This window comes from Indicator indicator, chromosome 33 (assembly GCF_027791375.1).
Source record: "Indicator indicator isolate 239-I01 chromosome 33, UM_Iind_1.1, whole genome shotgun sequence".
Classification (NCBI taxonomy): Eukaryota; Metazoa; Chordata; class Aves; order Piciformes; family Indicatoridae; genus Indicator; species Indicator indicator.
Window position 1 is genome coordinate 3,263,254 of NC_072042.1, and position 18,858 is coordinate 3,282,111.

Genomic DNA, 18,858 nt, shown 5'->3' on the forward strand with positions numbered 1-18,858 from the left:
CCTCTCTGCCTTCTTGTTCCCTCCCTGCCTTCTTGTCTCCTCTCTGCCCTTTTGTCCCCTCTCTGCCTTCTTGTTCCCTCCCTGCCTTCTTGTCTCCTCTCTGCCTTCTTGTCCCGTCCCTGCCTTCTTGTCTCCTGCTCTCTCTGCCTTTTGTCCCCTCCCTGCCTTCTTGTCCCGTCCCTGCCTTGTCTCCTCCCTGCCTTCTTGACACCTCCCTGCCTTCTTGACCCCTCCCTGCCTTCTTGTCCCGTCCCTGCCTTCTTGTCGCCTCCCTGACTTCTTGTCCCCTCCCTGCCCTCTTGCCCCCTCCCTGCCCTGCTCTGAGGCTGGGCTGGCACCTCCTGCCCATCCACCCTGGAGCTGGCGCTGGGAATCAAGAGGTGTCAACTCAGGCTGGCACAGGCCAGCTCTGGGTCCAAGCCCTCTCCTGGGCATCCCAGTAGCGCTCTAACCAGGACTCCAGACTGTCCCTCTCACAACTTCAAGACCTCCCATGCCAGGGACTCCAGTAACATGGCTCACTCAGGATGGCCCTTGCTGGCCACCCCATGGGCAAGAATGGTGGCCTTGCAGATAGCCTGATCCAAGCCCTGCAGGAGCTGCTGTTGGTTTCCCACCCTCCCCTTCTAGCTTCTGCCTGCTGCCTGCCATCCCCATCTGTCTTCTACACACTTTCCCTCTCAGGCTCCCCAGCATCCATTGTCCTCAGTGACTGCCCAAGCCTGACAGTCCCCAAAGGGCTGCATGGTTTGCTGTGTGTTTGTAACTTCACCTGCCAGCCCCTGCTAGAGGCAGGGACCCACAGAGCAGAGCCTTCTGGAGGGCCCTTCCTTAGTTCTCTTTCGCTTGTTTTGGTGCTTGGAGTTGCTGTCATTAAAGACCCCCTCCCACCCCCCAACCTTCCCACAGCAGCTGTAACTGGGGCAGCAGCAGAACCTCTCTCTGGACAGCAGTGGAGTCCTCAGCCCTGGGCAGAGGGGAGTCAGCTGAACTGGGGAACATTAGGGGCTGGCCACCAGCCACACATGGCCCTCTTGCCCCATATGGAACCCACTCTGCAGCCCACAGTGGCTACTGGGGTGGGGGTTGGCTGCATTTCTGCTGTGTGTGACTTGGGGTGAAATTTCTTAGAATAAAATCATCAAGGCTGGAAATGGAAATTCTATTCATAGAACAGAATCATTAAGGCTGGAAATGCCCTCAAAGTCCAACCATCAACCCAACACCCCCATGCCCACTCAACCATGTCCCAACGTGCCATGACCACACATTTCTTGAACCCCTCCAGGGTTGATGGCTCCACCACCTCCCTGGGCAGCCTGTTCCAGTGCCTGACCACTCTTGCAGGAAAGAAATTTTCCCCAATATCCAATCTATTTGTCCACCCCTCCTTTTATTGCTTCTCAGAGCACGAAATGGTTCTTTCTCTCTCTGAAATCCCCCCTAAATGGCAAACAGCTGCTCAGAAGAGACAAAATTAGATGTTGTGGGGTGGAAAAGAAGGCTGCTAATTAGCTGTGCAAAGTTAATTTATTCCCAACAGGCCACGGTGCCAACGCCACCTGAAGAGCCTGCACCTGGGGGCTCAGGCTGACCCAGAGGGGCCAGGGGGAGCTGACCCCACAGCTGACCTGTCCTGGGGACTTTTTGCCTTCCCTGGTGCAGGAGGAGCCCTTTGTGATGTTCCGTAAGTCGGACACAGCCCTTTTTGGGAACGACCGCTTCGAGGGCTACTGCATCGACCTGCTGAAGGAGCTGGCCGTCATCCTGGGCTTCACCTACGAGATCCGGCTGGTGGAGGATGGGAAATACGGGGCCCAGGATGAGAAGGGGCAGTGGAATGGCATGATCAAGGAGCTCATTGACCACGTGAGTGAGCCCCCTCTGCAGCTGCCAAGGGGTGGTTGTGTCTGGGCTGTCCCTGGGGCTTTCTGCCTGGGGGAGGGATGGGTGGCCACCGCTCGGGACAGCCACAGCGATCTCCTCGCCCCGCCGGGGCTCGGTGTTACACAATTTGTCAGGAAGGATCTCTTTGCCTGACTCTTCCACATATTCATTTGGAGTTCCTAGGAAGGGCCCTGCTCACAGCACAGAAACTGGCCCCGTGGCTACAGCTGCAGACCCTCCCCATGACAGAGTCTGGGCACACAGGGAGCAGGGCAGAGGCTCCTCCATGGGCCAGCTGTGAGCTGGCTCTCCTGGGCAGGAGCTATGTGTCCCTGCTCTCATCCCTGAGGACACTGCTGCTCTGTCCTGACAAACGTGGACCAGGGCACAACCCCAAGGTGGCTCAGGGACCCTGGATGCATCCCAGACAGAGCTCTGCAGAGGCTGTGTGCAGACTGCAGGAGCAGGTGTGCAGGGGACGGTTCTATTTCCTTTTTTTTTCCCTCTTCCTTATAAACGCAGCTTATTTTCTAAAACCTCCTGGGACAGGGAGCTCCCTCTGCAACAGCAGCTGCACTTTTCCCTCTGCAGCCACTTCTAAAAGCCCATTAAACACCAGCAAAAGTGTCGTGGCAGCTTTCCTCTCACCACTGCCAAAAAAGTCACCTCAGCTGAAACCTCCACTCGCAGCCAGAGCTCGCTCCGTTTCCTAATTAGATACTTTACCTTCAGCACATCCTGTGATCCCTGAAGCCCAGCCAGGGAGGGTGAGGTGTTTTATTTGGGGTTGTTGGTTTGGTGTTTTTTTTGTTGTTTTTTTTTTTTTTTTTACGAATTTCTGATTCCCAGAAAAGGTCTCTTTGAAGAAAAGCTGAGGACGAAATTAATCTGTGACGCAGCTCTCTGCTCCTCACAGCCCAGCTCCAGCAGTGCAGCCCTTGAACCACTTCTTGAGCTCCTGGCTATGTTCTGAAAACCCTGCCCAAGTGAAAAGGGGACAAAAATCAGCCCACGTAGGTAGCAGCTGTGATGCTGTTGCAGCTTGTGTGAGGAGAATGCCTCTGCTGGGTGAGGCACTTCAGAAGATGAACAGAGAGGGAGCAACGTCTGGCTGGGAGGCTGTGCAGAGGGCTGGGATCTGGGCTGTGTGTCCAGATCTGGCTTGTCTGCCCTAAATGACATTGGACAAGTTGCTTCTGTGCCACGCTTCCTCCATCTGTAAAAGGCAGATGATAATGATGATGTCCCTTGTAGGGACACGGCGATGCTTAATCAGTTTGCAGTCCTTGGATGGCTCCCCTGGAGAAGCAGCAGCCCAAGGGCAGGCAGGGACAGCCCTCGGGGAAGCAGGATGATGCTGTGCCACGGGGAAAGTGCTACAGGCTCTGCAGAGCTGCCCTGGGAGCTTTGCTTCCAGCAAACTCCACAAGGCTCAGACACAGATCTGATGGCCTCTTACACAACAGCCTGCCTGGGTTAGCCAAGTGACAGTGTCCCAGCAGAGGGGACCACTGCTGTGTGGTGCTGAGTGATGCATGTGACACAGACAGAGATGTGGAGCACAGGCTGCTGTCCCCAGCAGCTCTGGGACGGGGCTCCTGCAGTCCCACTGCTGGCAGCAGGGTTTGTAGCTCTCACCACAGAGTATCTGAAGTGCAGGGCTCTGAAGAAGGAAATTGCTCCAAAGCAGGAAATCAGATACAGGGGAGAGAAGCCAGGCTGTCATTTAGTCCCAACCATGTCACCTTCAGTGCCCTGCAAGATGTTCCAGGGGTCTTGGGAGCCTTTCAGTCATTCCCAAAGCTGTGGTCAGCTGAAAGAGACAGACCAAAAAAAGAAGGTACAGGCAACAACCTCACTGACATCAAATTCATGGTCAGCCTGCAGTGAAGTACTCCTTAGGTAATCATTTCAAAAGCAAATTAACAGAGAGCAGCAGGGAAGGACCAAATCTCCTCTTCTTGCAAGTTTTGCTGCAGCACCAAGGTTGCTTTCTGCTTTCCAGCAGCAGTGCTGGGTGCAGGCCTCAGAGTGATTCATGACCACTGCCCAAAGCCCGTAGGAAGCCATTAGTTTCTTCATCTGCATGTAATTGCTTTTTATAGCTGTGTTTATGTAAAGCATTAAAAAGTGAAACTGCAACCAGATGGGGCCCTTCCTCAGCAGCAAAGCATCTCCAGATCCGTGTGGGGAAAGGAGCAACCCATTGGCACTTGGCAATGGGAAAGTTCAAACTCATTTCACACCCACTAGGGAGAGTGTTGGAGACAGCATTCAAGCAGAGTTGTAGTGATAAAGCCAGGGTTGATATCTGGGCTGGCTTTCCTCCAGACCCCATTGTCTGCTTCTCATAAAAGAATTGGGATCATTCAGGTAGGAGATTAAGGCAGAGGGTTTTATGAGGTCCAGACACCCAGGGTTAACTCTGTGCATTGCTGAAGGGCCACATTAATTGGTGTGAGACTCAGCCCCCAGGCTGTGACTGCTCTGTCATGCACCAGGCTTGCCCTGTGCACAGGAGAGGGTCAGCCACAGGTGGAAGAGGCTAAAATGGTGATTTCTGTGACTGGGAAAGGCTGAGAGCAGTTGGAGCAGCTGGTGCTGTCTACCAGGAACAGCCTGATCTGAGGCTGAAATTGGTGGCAAGAAGATAGGTGAGGCCAGGGTGGGAAATACAGAAAGAGGAGCTGGGTGTGGGTGTTGGCCAGGGCAGCCCAGGAAGGCAGATTGGGTGGTTCAGGGCTGATGGTGCCTATCAAGCCAAGGTGTACATCACAGCACTGAGGTTGGGCTGTTTACAGAGTGAACTCTCATGGCTTGTTTGGGGTCACACAGCATCCTGCCTCCCATGTCCTCTCTGATCCAGACATGCCTGCCCATGGGCAGTGATGCCTTGGGCTATGATCCTTTGTAAATTTGCTTTGTTTCCAGTCTGGCCTTCAGCATAAACAGGAAAAGCAACAGCAGTCAGAGCAGCTCTCAGCATGACCCTGTCTTCCAGATCCCAAGCAGCAGACCTGGAGCAGGCAGCCTCGTGCAGTCAGGTGCAAAAAGCCCTGCCCTGCTGCCTTTCTTCTGTGCTCATCCTTCATCACAAGAAAATCCTGGGTTTGAGGACCTCAGCCCATCCCCTGGGGAACCAGGCTCCTACCTCAGGACGGCTGCTTTTTTGTCACTCTTCCTGCTGCAGAGCAGCCTCGATCAGATGGGCTGTTCAGGGAAGCTGAACCCACTCACACTGGTGTTTGAGGAGGTTTGGGGCACTCAGGTGACACAGAGAAGCTCCTGTGCCATAATAAATGGGGGGCAGCCTTTGACATCCCCTCACTACCACAATGGCACTTCCCTCTCTCTACAACTTGCAGAAGAGATTACAAGAGGCTCATGAGGACCTCATGGTCCTTGTTCCTCCTCTTCAGCTCACAGCTAGGTTTGCCCTGCCAGTATCTGTCCCTAATTCCCCAAGGATGTTAAATTCTTTAACAGGAATGGTCTCTAAATGAGGCCTGCAATGGGAGGAGCAGCTGGGAAGGGTTTGGGTCAGATGCTTAACGCTGGCCCCTGAGCAGGGGGCACTTGGTGACAGGCTGAGGCTGGAACCTTGCTGTCCTCAAGCATCACTTCTCACCCTGAGCCTTTGCTGGTCCCTGGCCAGCAAGAGGGGAGGCTGTGGCACAGTGCAGCACACTGGGACCCTGCCAGGGCAGCAGCCCCAAGCCAGGGCTGCAAAAGGGAGCAGCTGTGCCTAGTTGTACCCAGGGCTGTACCCAAGGATGCTGATGGGACCTGGGTGAGGCAGAGATGGGCCCTGGGTGGGGCAGAGATTGGCCCTGGGGCTGAGCAGTGGGAGCAGGAGGGCAGAAAAGCACTGCAGCCCCAGCTGGCAAAGGGACCCAAGGGACCAAGCTTTGATGCTGCCAGCCAGACACCTACCTGAATAGCAAGGAAATCAGTGAAATCTGCTTTATTTACCCATCTCTTAGGCAACACACATCATTAGGTTGTGTAAACACCTAACTCAGATTGACAAAACAAGCACAGAGGCAGCTTCTTTTCCTGAATAAATATTTATCTTGGAGCTTCTGCTCTTGTGGGCTCTGCTGGGACTGGCAGAGGTCGGATGCTGCAGGATTTCCACATTGACTGGGGCTGTGCAAGAGCCTCTCTGATCCACAGGCCACATTCCCTTGATAAGAGAGAGCCTGAAGATAAGCCTTAGCATTTCCTGATAAAAGCCAAGTATCTCTGCAGAGCACAGTCTCCTCCAGCCACTGAATGCCCAGTGAGCTCCCATCAGTTCCACCCAAGTGCAAACACTCCAGCCCTGGGTGAATGAGGAGATCCAAACCCTCTGAAGTGTGCTGGAGAAGGGTTCTGCATTTGGTGTGTAGCTGCCTTGGCAAAATTCATCTTTTTTGGCCTCAGCTCAGCAGAACACTTAAGAACACACACAAGACTTGGAAGGTGTGCAAGCTCCAGTAAAACTGAAGTGTGTGCTCAAGGGGATTTGCTGGACAGGGGCAATGGCAATAGCTCCTCAGTTTTAAGGAATCCACCTTCCTGCTCCACAGCAGAAAAGTTGGTGCTGAGTGAGAGAAGCAGCCAGGGCCTGCTAATTGAACTTCCCAGTTTGTAATGTCAAAGCAGGACAAATGAAAGCTTCATCCTTGGTGGGGTTTGATTTACATCCTCTCAGTCAGCAAAGCCTTAATTAGGGGCCACCTTCAGAAGAATCTGCATTGATAAAAAGGGTATTGAAGTGCAGCCCAGTGGTGCCTCTCACAGCTGAGGACACCAGACTGGGCTCCCAGCCCCTTCTCCGTGCTTGGCACTGACTGCCAAGGGCACCACGGGGCTGTGGTCAAATCGTGGGAGCTGCTGAAGTGACACAAACGTTTTATTCCTGCACTAAAAGAGTTTTTAATCCTTGGCCATCCATGCAGATTTCTCTCTCTCCGTTTTCTGTGGCAAAGCACAAGCTCCTGGCTGGCCTGGAGCTTGCTCTATCATCTTGACAAATTTGGCTTGGGATCCCTCCAGCAGGCAGTGGCTGTGAGCTCTGTCCACAGAGCTGCTCATTTCTCTCCTCCTTCAGAAAAATCCACAGCCAAACCCTTCACTGTCTCCTGCAGTTTCTCCTGTGTGGAGGACACCCACACAGAAGTGATGGAGGAGCTAAAAAGCTGCAATTCTTCTGCCATTTCTGCCTTGTGACTCTGGAGGCTGATAAGCCACAACTCTCAAGTGTGCTGTGAGGTGGTGACAGCAGCTGAGCTGTCAAGCTGCTGGGCACCCTCCTCTGGGACATCCCCAAGGACACAGGCTCTGCTCCTCAGAGGCAGAACTTCACCATCTCAAGCTGGGCAGCTGGCATTGCCTCCCAGTCCACTCCCAACCCCCCCATCCCCTCCTACTAAAGACTCTGTTCACTCCTAATGCCCTTCTCCACTCCCATACCTCCTGTCCTCCAGCTTCCAGAGCTGCAGCTGGCACAAAAGGGCTCAGGGAACACAATGTTCCTGTTTTCTCTGAGTTTTGACAGATGCCAGTGACTGGAGTGGACATTTTCTGTACCAAGCCAACTACAATTCTCTTGCCATTTGGGAAGTGAGAGGGAAAGGACAGAGCCAGGGTTCAGCATGTCAGGCAAAGGATATTTTCACCCTTGTTAGAGATTTCCTCTTCATTCAGGGCATCCAAAGCCCCGTGCCTTGGAGAGCAGATCCCTCTCACTGCAGTGGGGGTAGGCTGTGGGCTGTGTTTGTCCTGCAGTGTAGCTGCCGGGGGGCGGGGGGAGGGGATGGAAGCACCTCGGTTCTGACTCCTTCTCTCCCTCCTCTGTGTCTCCCTCCCTCGGTGGTGCTCCCAGAAAGCTGACCTGGCCGTGGCCCCCCTGACCATCACCCACGTTCGGGAGAAGGCCATCGACTTCTCCAAGCCCTTCATGACCCTGGGGGTCAGCATCCTCTACCGGAAGCCCAACGGCACCACCCCCAGCGTCTTCTCCTTCCTCAACCCCCTGTCTCCTGACATTTGGATGTACATCCTCCTGGCCTACCTGGGGGTCAGCTGTGTGCTGTTTGTCATAGCCAGGTAAGGGAATGCCAGTGCCACCCCCAACCTGTGCCACCATGCCATGCCACAAGATGCCCTCCCACGCTCAGCTCCATTTGCTGCCCGGTTGCAGGGATCCAAGCAGCCAGTGGGAGCTGTGGCACCAAACCCATGTCTTTGAGGACATCCCTTCTGGTCTATCAGCATGGGGCTGCTCACAGCTGCCAGGCTCCTCTGCCCTGTTCCCTTTCAGTCCAGGATCTCAGAGTGGTCACAGAGGTGATGCAAACCCCCTGGTGAAACTCAAAGACAAGCTATCCTCAGGGGAAATTTGTTTCCTTCTTCAGTAGCTGGAATCTCTGTTTTATCTTCGTGCCTTACCCAGCTGAAGGTGCTGGTGTGTTTGCTGTGTGACACAGACCTGCCAGCCCCCTCTGCCCTGGCAGGGCAGCAGCTCCACAGATCTACTCATTTCCAGTCCAAAAGAATTTTAAGATGCACTTTCTTTGATGGTTTTAGATGTTTTGCTGCCTTTCCCTTTCATCAGCACCTCCCTGGTACAACAAAGCTTAACTTCCCTGCTCTGTGCTGTTCACTGTTCATTCTCCTGTTGGGTTCCTTCTCCTCCACCCTCTCCAGGAAGCTGCCCAGCCTGCCTGCTGTGTCCTGGGCACAAAGCTCCCACATCCCAGACCATTTCCAGCTCCTGTCTTGGAACCCTCCACCAGCAAAGCTCCCTCAAACCCTTCCCTGTATCAAAAGAACAGAGAAGCCATTGCTACAGATCAGACAATGTGTCTGTTTACAACATTAATATGCATCTAATTAGCATGTTTAAAACCTCTATATTTAAAAGCAGAGGAATTTGCATACATTTGCATGTGTTATTAATTTCAGAGAGTCTTTGATGAGGCACACAGAGTCCAGGGCTGCTCTCAATTCGTGATTCCACCTTCTCAAACCAAACCAAAGCTCTTCCCCCCTCCTCTGGGTAGCCCCCTCCTGTGCACAGCCCTTGCTGGATGTTTCCATCCTCTATGGAGCCACCATGGCCATGGAAGGTTCCTAAGCACAACTTGAATTCAGAAGCTTATTTCTCATTTCTTCCAGTTCAAGCTCTGCAAGTGATGCCTTCAGAAAGCTCCCTGCTGACCCCACACCTCAGGCTGGGGCTCTGTGCAGACCCCAGGGATGGCTGTGCTGGGCTCTCCTCAGGGCATCCTTCAGCAAGCAGCTTCTCTCTGAAGCACTGACATCAATCAGGCAGTCAAAGGCAAGATTAAATAGGAAACTGCAGCAACCAGAATCCATTAACCCTCATGTTACAACAAATATGTAATTTTCAACATCCCTCAGGTCCACAGAGGCATTTAGAGACGATTTCCTGAGTTCACTCTGTAATATCCTAATTACACAGAACAGCAGTTGTCAGAGTGAAGTGGGCTTAGCAGGCAGCACTGCTGTCCCAAACCATCTGGGATGGCAAAGCAGCTACATCATCTGGGCCTTCCTCTCCAGAGGTGCAGAGCTGGAGAGGCTGCACTTCACTCTTGGAGGACACAGAAGGCTTGAAGACCTCCACACAGGGATGGCAACCTGAAAACCTGTGGTTTAGTCTCTGCTTTTGTCCTGAAATGAGCCTCAGAATCTCTCTGCACCATACCAGCTATGATGTAACACAAAGAGTTTCTCTCACGTTTTTGGCTGAAGCTGGACCTGCAAAATATTGCAATTCCACTTCTTTTTGCACATGCTTTGCCCCTGACATTTCTCCTGTCTTCCTCCTTTCAAAGAACACCAAGTGCTTGGTGTTCATTAAGGTTCTGCAGAAATGAGCTTCTAAAGATGGGAAGCAAGAGATTTCATGGGAACATATTTACTGCTTGCAGAAGTCACACAAACAATATCTGCTCTGACCCCACTAAAGCCTCTAAAATCCAATTCTCAGGAGAAAACCACAGCCAAGACAGCAAAGCCTTAACTCAGAGGCATGAGTCTCCTGAACTAGGCACCAGAGTCCTCTGCTGATGCTATAATCATAGGTCAATGCCACTTAAAACCAACTTAGGGAGGATTTAGAAGCAGGCAATGGATGGATTCGATCCACCTCCCCTTTTAATCAGTCCTTGTAGTTAATGATGGAGCTCTGCCCCTACCCACCCTGGCTCCCAAGGAGCCATAACCACTGGCAATTGAGAAGGCTTCCTGGGGGTGATTGGTCTGGTGCCCAGTGCCAGGTTGTGAGTGGGGTGTGCAGCTGGCTGACCTGAACTGGCACCTACAGACTCACAAGGCCTTCAAATTACAGCTAATCACCTGTGGGCAGGTTTAATGCTCCTCCTAATTGCAATGAGGGCTGGGGCATCCACGAGAAATTCCTCTGGAGGTGCAATTTAGACTCAAAAGTATTTTGTGTTTTATCTCTAAACCTGCTCTGAACTGCTCCCCTGTCAAGAAGAGGAGACAAGAAAATAGCCTTCATTTGTGACAAGCTAATTCCCACGGGCTCTTTGCACCTGAATTAAAGGGAACCAGCCCATGGAGGATCCTCAGCAGCCCCCATTTATTATGGCTCCAGCTGTATGGGGTCAACCAGCTTGGCTTGCTCCTTCCTTCATTACCCTCAGCTTCTGCTAATGGCCTCTCTCACTCTTCAAGCACTGGAAACTCTGTCCCTGCTTTGCAGCTTTCTGAATAGTTCTCTCATTTGAGCAGCACCAGCAGGTTTCCACTCACGGACCTTGAAGTTCTTCATTGTGTCATCTTGTCAGGCTCATTTGATCTCACCAATTCCCTTTCTGTTTCATAGCCTTTCATTGGCAGCCCCCACCCCCCCCCCCCAAAAAAAAAAAAAAAAAGTTTTCATCTAATTCCTGAACTTTGGCTTTATTGGAGAGAAGAGGCTTAGGCAGCATCCTTCACACACCTCTGCTGTGGATTTACAGGGTCTCAAGAACAGGCAGCACACAAAGCCAGCTCTGAATGCAGCCCACTTCTTGCTTTCCTTTCTGGTTTTCTCTCATTTGAACCAAGCAGGGGGAGAGGGAAGCAAGAAGCACCCAGCCATCAGCTGGGGGGACCAGCAGGACTGCCAGGGTGAGCCTGAGGGTCCCCACTGCAGAAAGGCAAGATAAAGGGAAAGGAGCAAAAGTTAAACTGCATCTTGCCTCTGGAAAATAGGACCAAAAGGTGGGATAGATGGATCCAGGATGAGCTTTCCCACAACCACAAGATGTCCTGGGCACTGCACCCAGTCTATCCCCATGGTGGGAGCTTCCCCCACACTCCCTCCTGCACTTTGCCCTGGCCAGTTCATGGCCCAGGGACCACAGCTCTGTGCTCCTGGAATGTCCCCAAGTGTCAGGCTCTGAAGAGAGTCCCACAGCCTCACTGTGCCCAACAGAGGCTGGGGGATGGTTGTGCCAGGAGGGACAGAGCTGAGGCTCTTCTCTCCAAATCCATCCAAAGGGCTGCCTGAGGGCACCCATGAGCTCAAGCCCCAAGACCTCTCCTTGGGTAGCAGCATCTGCCAGAGAACCTCAGAGAAGTGTCTTCTAACACAGGCTGTGGGCTGGGCTTGCAGGAAGGGCTGCTGTGAAGCTACAGGGTTTTCAGAAGGAAGTGGGAGATGCTAATTAATGCCTGGTTCAAAAGCAATTATACCAATTATGTCATAATTTAATCTCTGCAAAAATGTGGGACTCTTAGAAAATGTAAATAAACAGCTCTAAAAATATTAATGTCTCTCCTGTGGAGCATCCTCCTCGGATCCTGGCTGAAAGAGCTACATTCATGCAGCACTTCCCCACCAGTCCTAGGCAGGATTTGCAGAGAGATGATCTCTGAGCGTTCCCTGGCTTTGCCCAAGACCTCCAGGGCTGCCCATGGATTACAGCCCACAGGGAGTGAGTGTCCTCCCACCAGCTGCAATGGGGCTGAGCATGGCAGCAGCCCACAGAGAACCCACACCAATTGTACTGCAGCCCTGGCAAGGAAGGATTCCTGCTTGTCAGCAGGGTGGGAAGTTCTGTTTCTCACCCTGATTCCCATGTGCACCAGCAGGAGAATCCCCTGAAATACTCTGGTTTGTCCCAGCTACTGCTGCAGAATCACTGTGGAACCTCTCCTCTGTCAGTCCAAAACAGCACAGTTTGGAACTGTTACCTTTAGAGGTTGTGTGCCTGCACCAGATCCCATCCCATCATCTGCTGCAGTTGCTGTTGTGTGATGCAGCACTGCAGAGATGATCCAAAGTGAATGAAGGCTTTTGGGGAAGCAGCCTGAGATACCTCAGAAGGTCCTGGCCTCCCAGCTTTCCTTGCAGGCTTAGCCACGTTGGTGACTCTGGAAAATCCTGGCTGAATTTGTCATTCTCCCCAACAAGCCTCACAGCCAAAGGAGTCAGCAGGCCCTGCACAGCACCATGGAATGCATTAAGGCTCTTTTTATTTTTTTTCCCTCCTCTTCCTTCAGGGTCTTGTCAATCCCCATCCCCACTCACAGCTCTCACTTTCCCTGTGCCACCACAGGTTCAGCCCCTACGAGTGGTACGATGCCCACCCCTGCAACCCAGGCTCAGACATCGTGGAGAACAACTTCACCCTGCTGAACAGCTTCTGGTTTGGGATGGGAGCACTGATGCAGCAAGGTACAGCAGCACCCCCTGCACACCCTCTCCACCCCCCAGCCCCTATCCTCTGGCTTTTTGCATTTAAAATCGATTTTCTTCACCACAGGAAAACAATAAAACATCTGAAGTGCTCCTCAGCACCAGCTCCCGGTGGGAAGTGGGGGATGTGGGACTGAGTGGGGGAGATCCCCTCACCCAGCACCTCCTGGCACCTACCTGGTGCCCACTGCTCCAAATGGAGATGTGCCACAGGGCACTGCAGCACCCAAGGGTGCTGCTCCACAGGGAGCTGTGTGCATGGCAGGCAGCTCTAACTGGGCTAAGGCACATCAGACCAGAACCTCACCAGACTTGACCTCTGTCTTTGTTATTCCACACTTTGAACTTCACTTCCATGCAGGCACCTACTGAGCTGGTTCCCTGCACAGTAGGGATGGAGAACCAGAGGAGAATGTGTGCCAGGGCTGAGTCTTGTGTGGAGTATCTCAGGAAGAGTTTTCATGCCAAGAAAGCCACCTGATTCCTTTTGTGGCAGAGCACGACACAGCTTTTCACTCTTTTGTTTTTTACCTTTTCTTTTTGGCACCTGCCTCTATTCCTCTTTTCCACCTTCTGAGGGTCAAACCCCTGTCCTAAGAGCTCTGGGCCAGGCTCAGGCTCACCCCAGGAGCTGCAGCTGGCTGTTGGCACGCAGAGCAAGATCTGCTGCCACCAAAGCTCCGGCAGGTGTTGGAAGGAGCAGCTCCCCAGTGTGCCGACGGGAAGCACACACTCCATGGGGGAAAGGGTGCAGGGAAGGGCACCCACCCACCCTTGGAGCCCTGGGGAGGAGCACTGCCTTCATCTTCCTCAGCTCTGGAACACACCAAGCTGAGCAGCAGCTCATGGATTCTGTCAGTTCTTACTTCTGGCAATTCAAGCGATTTGTTTAATTCCAGGATCTCTGTCCTGGCTGGCTCTCGTTTGAAATCAGCTAGCTCAGAAGACAAGGCATCTTGCCCTCTGCCCTGTCTCCAATTTCATCCTCATCTGGTCACTCTGCACATTGTGAAATGGCCCAAAAATCCCTGGAGCAGAAGGCAGAGGGGATGGTGAAGGCTCTGCCTGGCAGCTCTGCCTGGCAGCCGCTGCCTGCGAGACGAAGGCTTTGCTGGTGTAAAACACAGCCACAGGGACCTTAGCAATGGGATCTGGATGGGATTACATCCGTGTGTGGGGATGGAACAGAGTACATGGAATACAGAGAGACAGAGTGAATAGAGTCAATCTGTGTTGAGAAGACAGCAGAGGGGGAGCTTGTGAGCAGCTCTGTGTAAGGAGCAAAATTCAGCTGTGATCTAATTGCAGAAAATCCCGGAATAGAAATAAGTGGAAAATGTCAAACGTTTGTCACACTTTAATTTACCATGGCCCAGCAGTCACACACAGAGAGCAGAAGAACCACAGCATCAGCCTGGTGGCTTGAACACTGCTCCCAGCCCCCCCTGGCTGCAGCCTGCAATGGAGATCCTGCCCCGATCCCGGTGGCTCCGACGGACAGGGCCCGTTCCCAGCAAGCTGGTTCAGCAGGATGAATCATCCCCTGAGCAGATGCTGGGGAATGAAAAGAGCTCCATTCTTTTCAACTCTGTTCTTCATCTAAGAACAAGAATATTTCAAAGCTAGCCTGATGTCACCACACCACCCAATGCATCAAAAGGCAAGAGACAGACTGGGAAAGAAGCGGGATCTGGGGAAGAACCCAAGCAGCCCTCAAAATCCAAGGCTCTTCTGCTTCCTGGTGCCTTGCAGCACTCAGAGAGGAGAGAAGCCATGCTCTGTGCTATGCTTTGATGCCACACTGCTTAAAAATGCTTTGCAAAGCCCCATCTTTGATGTAAATTCCAGGTTGGATAGATCCTCTGAACGCAGCTGCTTCAAACCCAAAGCTTTTTCCAGGCTTTAAAAGGTATCTTGGGCGATTACAAAAATAGCACAACCCATTTAGTCCTTCCTGTCTGCTCAATAGAAGTCATTCCAGACCTGCTTTTACACCTTTTGTGCTGTAACATCTCCTGCTTCCCTTCTTCTAACTGGTATTCAAAGTACTGGACCCTGATAGCTCCTTTCTCTTGCTGTTTGATTTTTCAGTGGGGTTTTTTGGTGTTCTTTTCTTTTTTTTTTTTTTTTTTTTTTTGTGTGGGTATTTTTTTTTTTAAGCTTTGTGTGTTTGAAGACACTCCCCAGAGTGAGTCCTTTGAAAAGCAATCCCTAGAAAAGCAAAAGCACTTTTTAAATGGCAGAACAAAACACTCGTAAAAGTTCATCAACAGCTCACTGTGTAAAGCTCATGAAAGCAGCCTGGTTAATTACTTCAGCTGGAACAGTTCCTGGAAATTGTGTGTACCCAAGGTCAGCAAGAAAGGGTTTCTACAATGGCCACAAGGATGCTTAGGGGACTTGAGCATCTCCCCTATGAAAAGAGGCTGAGAGCCCTGGGGTTGTTTAGTCTGGAGAGGAGAAGACTGAGAGGGGATCTGATCAATGTCACTCAATAGCTGAGGGGTGGGGGGCAAGTGGAGGGGGCCAGGCTCTTTTGGGTGGTTCACAGTAACAAGACAAGGAACAACAGGTTCAACCTTGACCATAGAAGATTTCACCTCAACATGAGGAGAAACTTCTTTGCAGTGAGGGTGACAGAGCCCTGGAACAGGCTGCCCAGGGTGGGTTGTGGAGTCTCCTTCTCTGGAGACTTTCAAATCCCACCTGGATGCATACCCTGAGTGATCCTGCTCTAGCAGGTGGGTTGGACCTGATGATCTCTGGAGGCCCCTTCCAGCCTCTGCTATACTCTGATACAAACCTTCCCCCACCCCTCCCCATTGGTTTGCCTCCAAGAATGGCTAACGTGCCTCCAACCCAGCTGGCTTTAACTGCATTGCTGCTGTGGCAGGGGAATCTAACTCCTTCCATGCAGAGGGCTGTCTGCGGTGGGGGTGTGGCTGCACCACATGGGTCCTTTCTCTCTCCTCCCCCGGTCCCACCCCAGGCTCTGAGCTGATGCCCAAGGCGCTGTCGACGCGGATCATCGGTGGCATATGGTGGTTCTTCACCCTCATCATCATCTCGTCCTACACGGCCAACCTCGCTGCCTTCCTGACGGTGGAGAGGATGGAGTCCCCCATCGACTCTGCAGATGACTTGGCAAAGCAGACCAAGATAGAGTATGGGGCAGTGAAGGATGGAGCTACCATGACCTTCTTCAAGGTGAGACCAGGCAGAGAGGCAAAGCTCTCTGGCTGTCAGGAGTCAGAACAAAGGAGCAAAGGCAAAAAGCCTCCCCAGCCACCACTGCTGCTCCCTGTCAGCAGGTTGTTCAGGCTCCCATCCTGTGTCAAGAGGGAGGGCACAGGGACAGGCTCTTCTTTGCTGCACCCTGTGATAGGACAAGGGATAATGGATATAAACTACAGCACAGGAGGTTCCACCTCAACATAAGGAGGAACTTCTTCACCCTGAGGGTCACAGGGCACTGGAACAGGCTGCCCAGAAGGGGTTGTGGAGTCTCTTTCTCTGGAGACCCATCTGGATGCATTCCTGAGTGACCTGTGCTGGATTCTATGGTCCTGCTCTGGCAGGGGGGTTGATGATCTCCAGAGGTCCCTTCCAACCCCTAACATCCTGTGATCTGTGATCCTTGGCAAGGCTTTGCCACCTGAGCTCACCTAGGCTCACATCAGGGCCAGATCTGCCCCCTCCCTGGTGCCAGTGAGAGTCACCATTCCAAACTGCAGTGATTTTACAGCTTTGGAGACTGTACCCAATGCTGGCTCAGAAACCCTCCACCAAAGCCTGTGTCAGACACCACAGGGCAGGTGAATCTCACACCAAAGCTGCAGCTTTCTGTTCCCTGAAGTACCTTCCCATTCTCCACACTTCACCCCCCTGCAGCTCCCTCCTTGTCTCTGCAACACCAGCTCCACAGAGCCCTTGGAGCTGAACCTCCAGCCTTCTTGGATGGAGAAGAGAACAAATGAAACCTAAAAGTGGGACAGATGCTGCTAAGTGCCCTCCCTGCCAGGTGTTTTTTATAGCTGAAATATCTTTCTTGTCCTTCAGATGCTCACATTAACACAGTCAAGTCTTATTAACCTCTGAAACCCCATGTGCCATCAAATGGCACTTAATTTCTTCTCTTTAAAGCACAATTAATATCAGAAGTTAGCCAACACTGCAGAGAAGGGTGCTGAGAGCATTCACATTTCACTGTTGCCCCAAAAATGGATAGAAGCTGAGAGACTCCAGAAGCCCTTTAAAGCCCCAGGTGGCCTGGAAAGAAAACTGTGAAAGCAGAGGGACTGAAGGGTGAGAAAGGAGGGTGAGCAACACCAGGGGGAGATCACCCTGGCTGGGGGAGGAATTGAAATTCCAGGATGAACTCCAAATGCTGTCTTTCAGGGAAAGGTTTGGAATTACCTCCAGGTGGTACTTGAGGTCCAGCACCACAGCCCTTGGCTGATGTGATGCTCTCCCTGGGTGCTCTGTCAGCAAGGCACTGGGAGAGCAGAGCCTGTGGGGCAGGAACAGAACTGCAAGAGCACTGGGGAATGTTCTTTCCCCTTCCAGCCACCCCAGTTCAGAAGGAGACAGAGGGACCCAAGTGTGGCAGAGTTCCTGCTTTAGAGAGCAGGCTGTGCCTGGAATGCTGCAGTAGCTGGAAGAGGCACAGTGCAAAGGCTGCTAGTCTGGGCTGGAGCACTTTAGTTGCCAAGAGCCATTAACAGAAGCCAACCTGCTGAATGTTAATGTCAGGAAAGAGAAACATTCTTCTGCAGCTTCCCTTGGCTAGGCTGTGGTAAAGGAGCCATCACACTTCCTGAACCTCTGTGCTCACTTTGCCAGGCAGGAATTGCAGACTGGTAAAGACACAAGAAGGATTTGGGTTGATCTTTAATTAGGTCTGGGAGCTTAAAACCTTGTCTAGAGTAGCAGGTTGCTGCTGGTTAGTTTGCTCTCTGCAGTGGGGCTGGGGCTGCAGCTTTGCCTTTGGCATGGTCAGATGTGTTGTGTTACCTTCCAAATGCTGTAGAAACCTGCATCAGCTGCCAGGAGAGCACAGACTTTTACTGGTGTGCTTTAACTGCTCTTCCCAGTAAGAGATTTACATGGGAATAAAAGGAAACTGCCTGTTTTAAACCCCATCAAGGGCACAGCATATTTATGGCCTCATATCATTAGCCATCAGAATCATTCTGCAGGCATTTGCAGTGGTTATTGATCCAGTGCCTCTTCCTCTTTCTGTGTTGTTATTATTGCTGTTTGGAGATGAATGCTCCAGAATGTCCCTTCTGACACCTCTGGAGAAGTGAGCACATCCTTTGGGGATCCTTCATTCACTTGTCCTCTATGTACAGAGAGCTACAGGAGAGGCAGAATCCCTCCCACCCCTCAGCAAGGTCTTTGTCTGATGAGAGTAAATTCTGAGGTGCTTCCAGCATGGCAGCTCTGCCAGCCCCACCTCCATGGGGCATCTGTCAAACAGCAGAGAGGTCCAGGGGACAGAGCAGCTGGCACCTTGGGTGTCTGCTGAGGACCTGCCCTCCCTCCAGATGGCTGGGACTGAAAGAACTGAAGGTGCTTGGGGCTTTGTGTCACCTTCCTCTGCTCTGCTAGAGAGACAGCTCTGTGTGACTGCTGCTCTTGTAAAGGTCATCATTGCCCTTCACTGGATCTTTCCTGGCCCTCCCAGCACCTGAGAGGTCTAGCAAAGCAGAATCAGGGGCTGCAGGAGGAGAGAACCATCCTGGAGCTGAGCTTAAGGAGCAATGGGAAACAGGAGGAAGACAAACCCCTTGCATTGTCTTCCCTGAGATGCTTCCCAAAGCACTCACCAGTTTGCTGCCCGAGGTCAGGCTGACTGAGAGCTCACACAGAGCTCCCTGAAGTCCCTGCAGAAGCTCCCAGCTGACCCAAGCCAAAACACATCTCTGGGGCAGCCATCCTGCCCCCACAGAGGCTTTTGCCCCTGCAGCTGAGCTAACCAGCTACAGCAAGTGGGCAGCAGAAGGGGGACTTCTCCCAAACCCTCCTGGCAGATTTTGACTGCATGGAAAGAACTTTTGAGAAGCTATTTCTTGCAGATCGAGCTACAGGAATAAACACAGATTAATTAACCTGGGAACAGCATCCAGTGCCCATCAGGAATCATGCCAGAAACCCTCACACCTCACAGAGGATGCTGCCTCTGAGCAAATGCTGGGTTTGGAGTAGGGCTGTGAGAGTCTGGCTCTGTGTGTGTGTGTGTGTGT

The 18,858-nt window shown here is 52.3% G+C and overlaps 1 protein-coding gene across 1 annotated transcript in view; it reads left to right on the top strand.

Annotated features, from left to right (window-relative positions):
* GRIK3 (glutamate ionotropic receptor kainate type subunit 3) overlaps nt 1-18,858 on the top strand; it is a 131,579-nt gene that overhangs the window by 103,010 nt on the left and 9,711 nt on the right. Inside the window, exons 10-13 of the mRNA XM_054395289.1 lie at nt 1,666-1,869; nt 7,757-7,980; nt 12,471-12,589; nt 15,600-15,817. Of these exons, the coding sequence (XP_054251264.1) occupies nt 1,666-1,869; nt 7,757-7,980; nt 12,471-12,589; nt 15,600-15,817 (765 nt within the window). The remainder of the gene's footprint in view (nt 1-1,665; nt 1,870-7,756; nt 7,981-12,470; nt 12,590-15,599; nt 15,818-18,858) is intronic.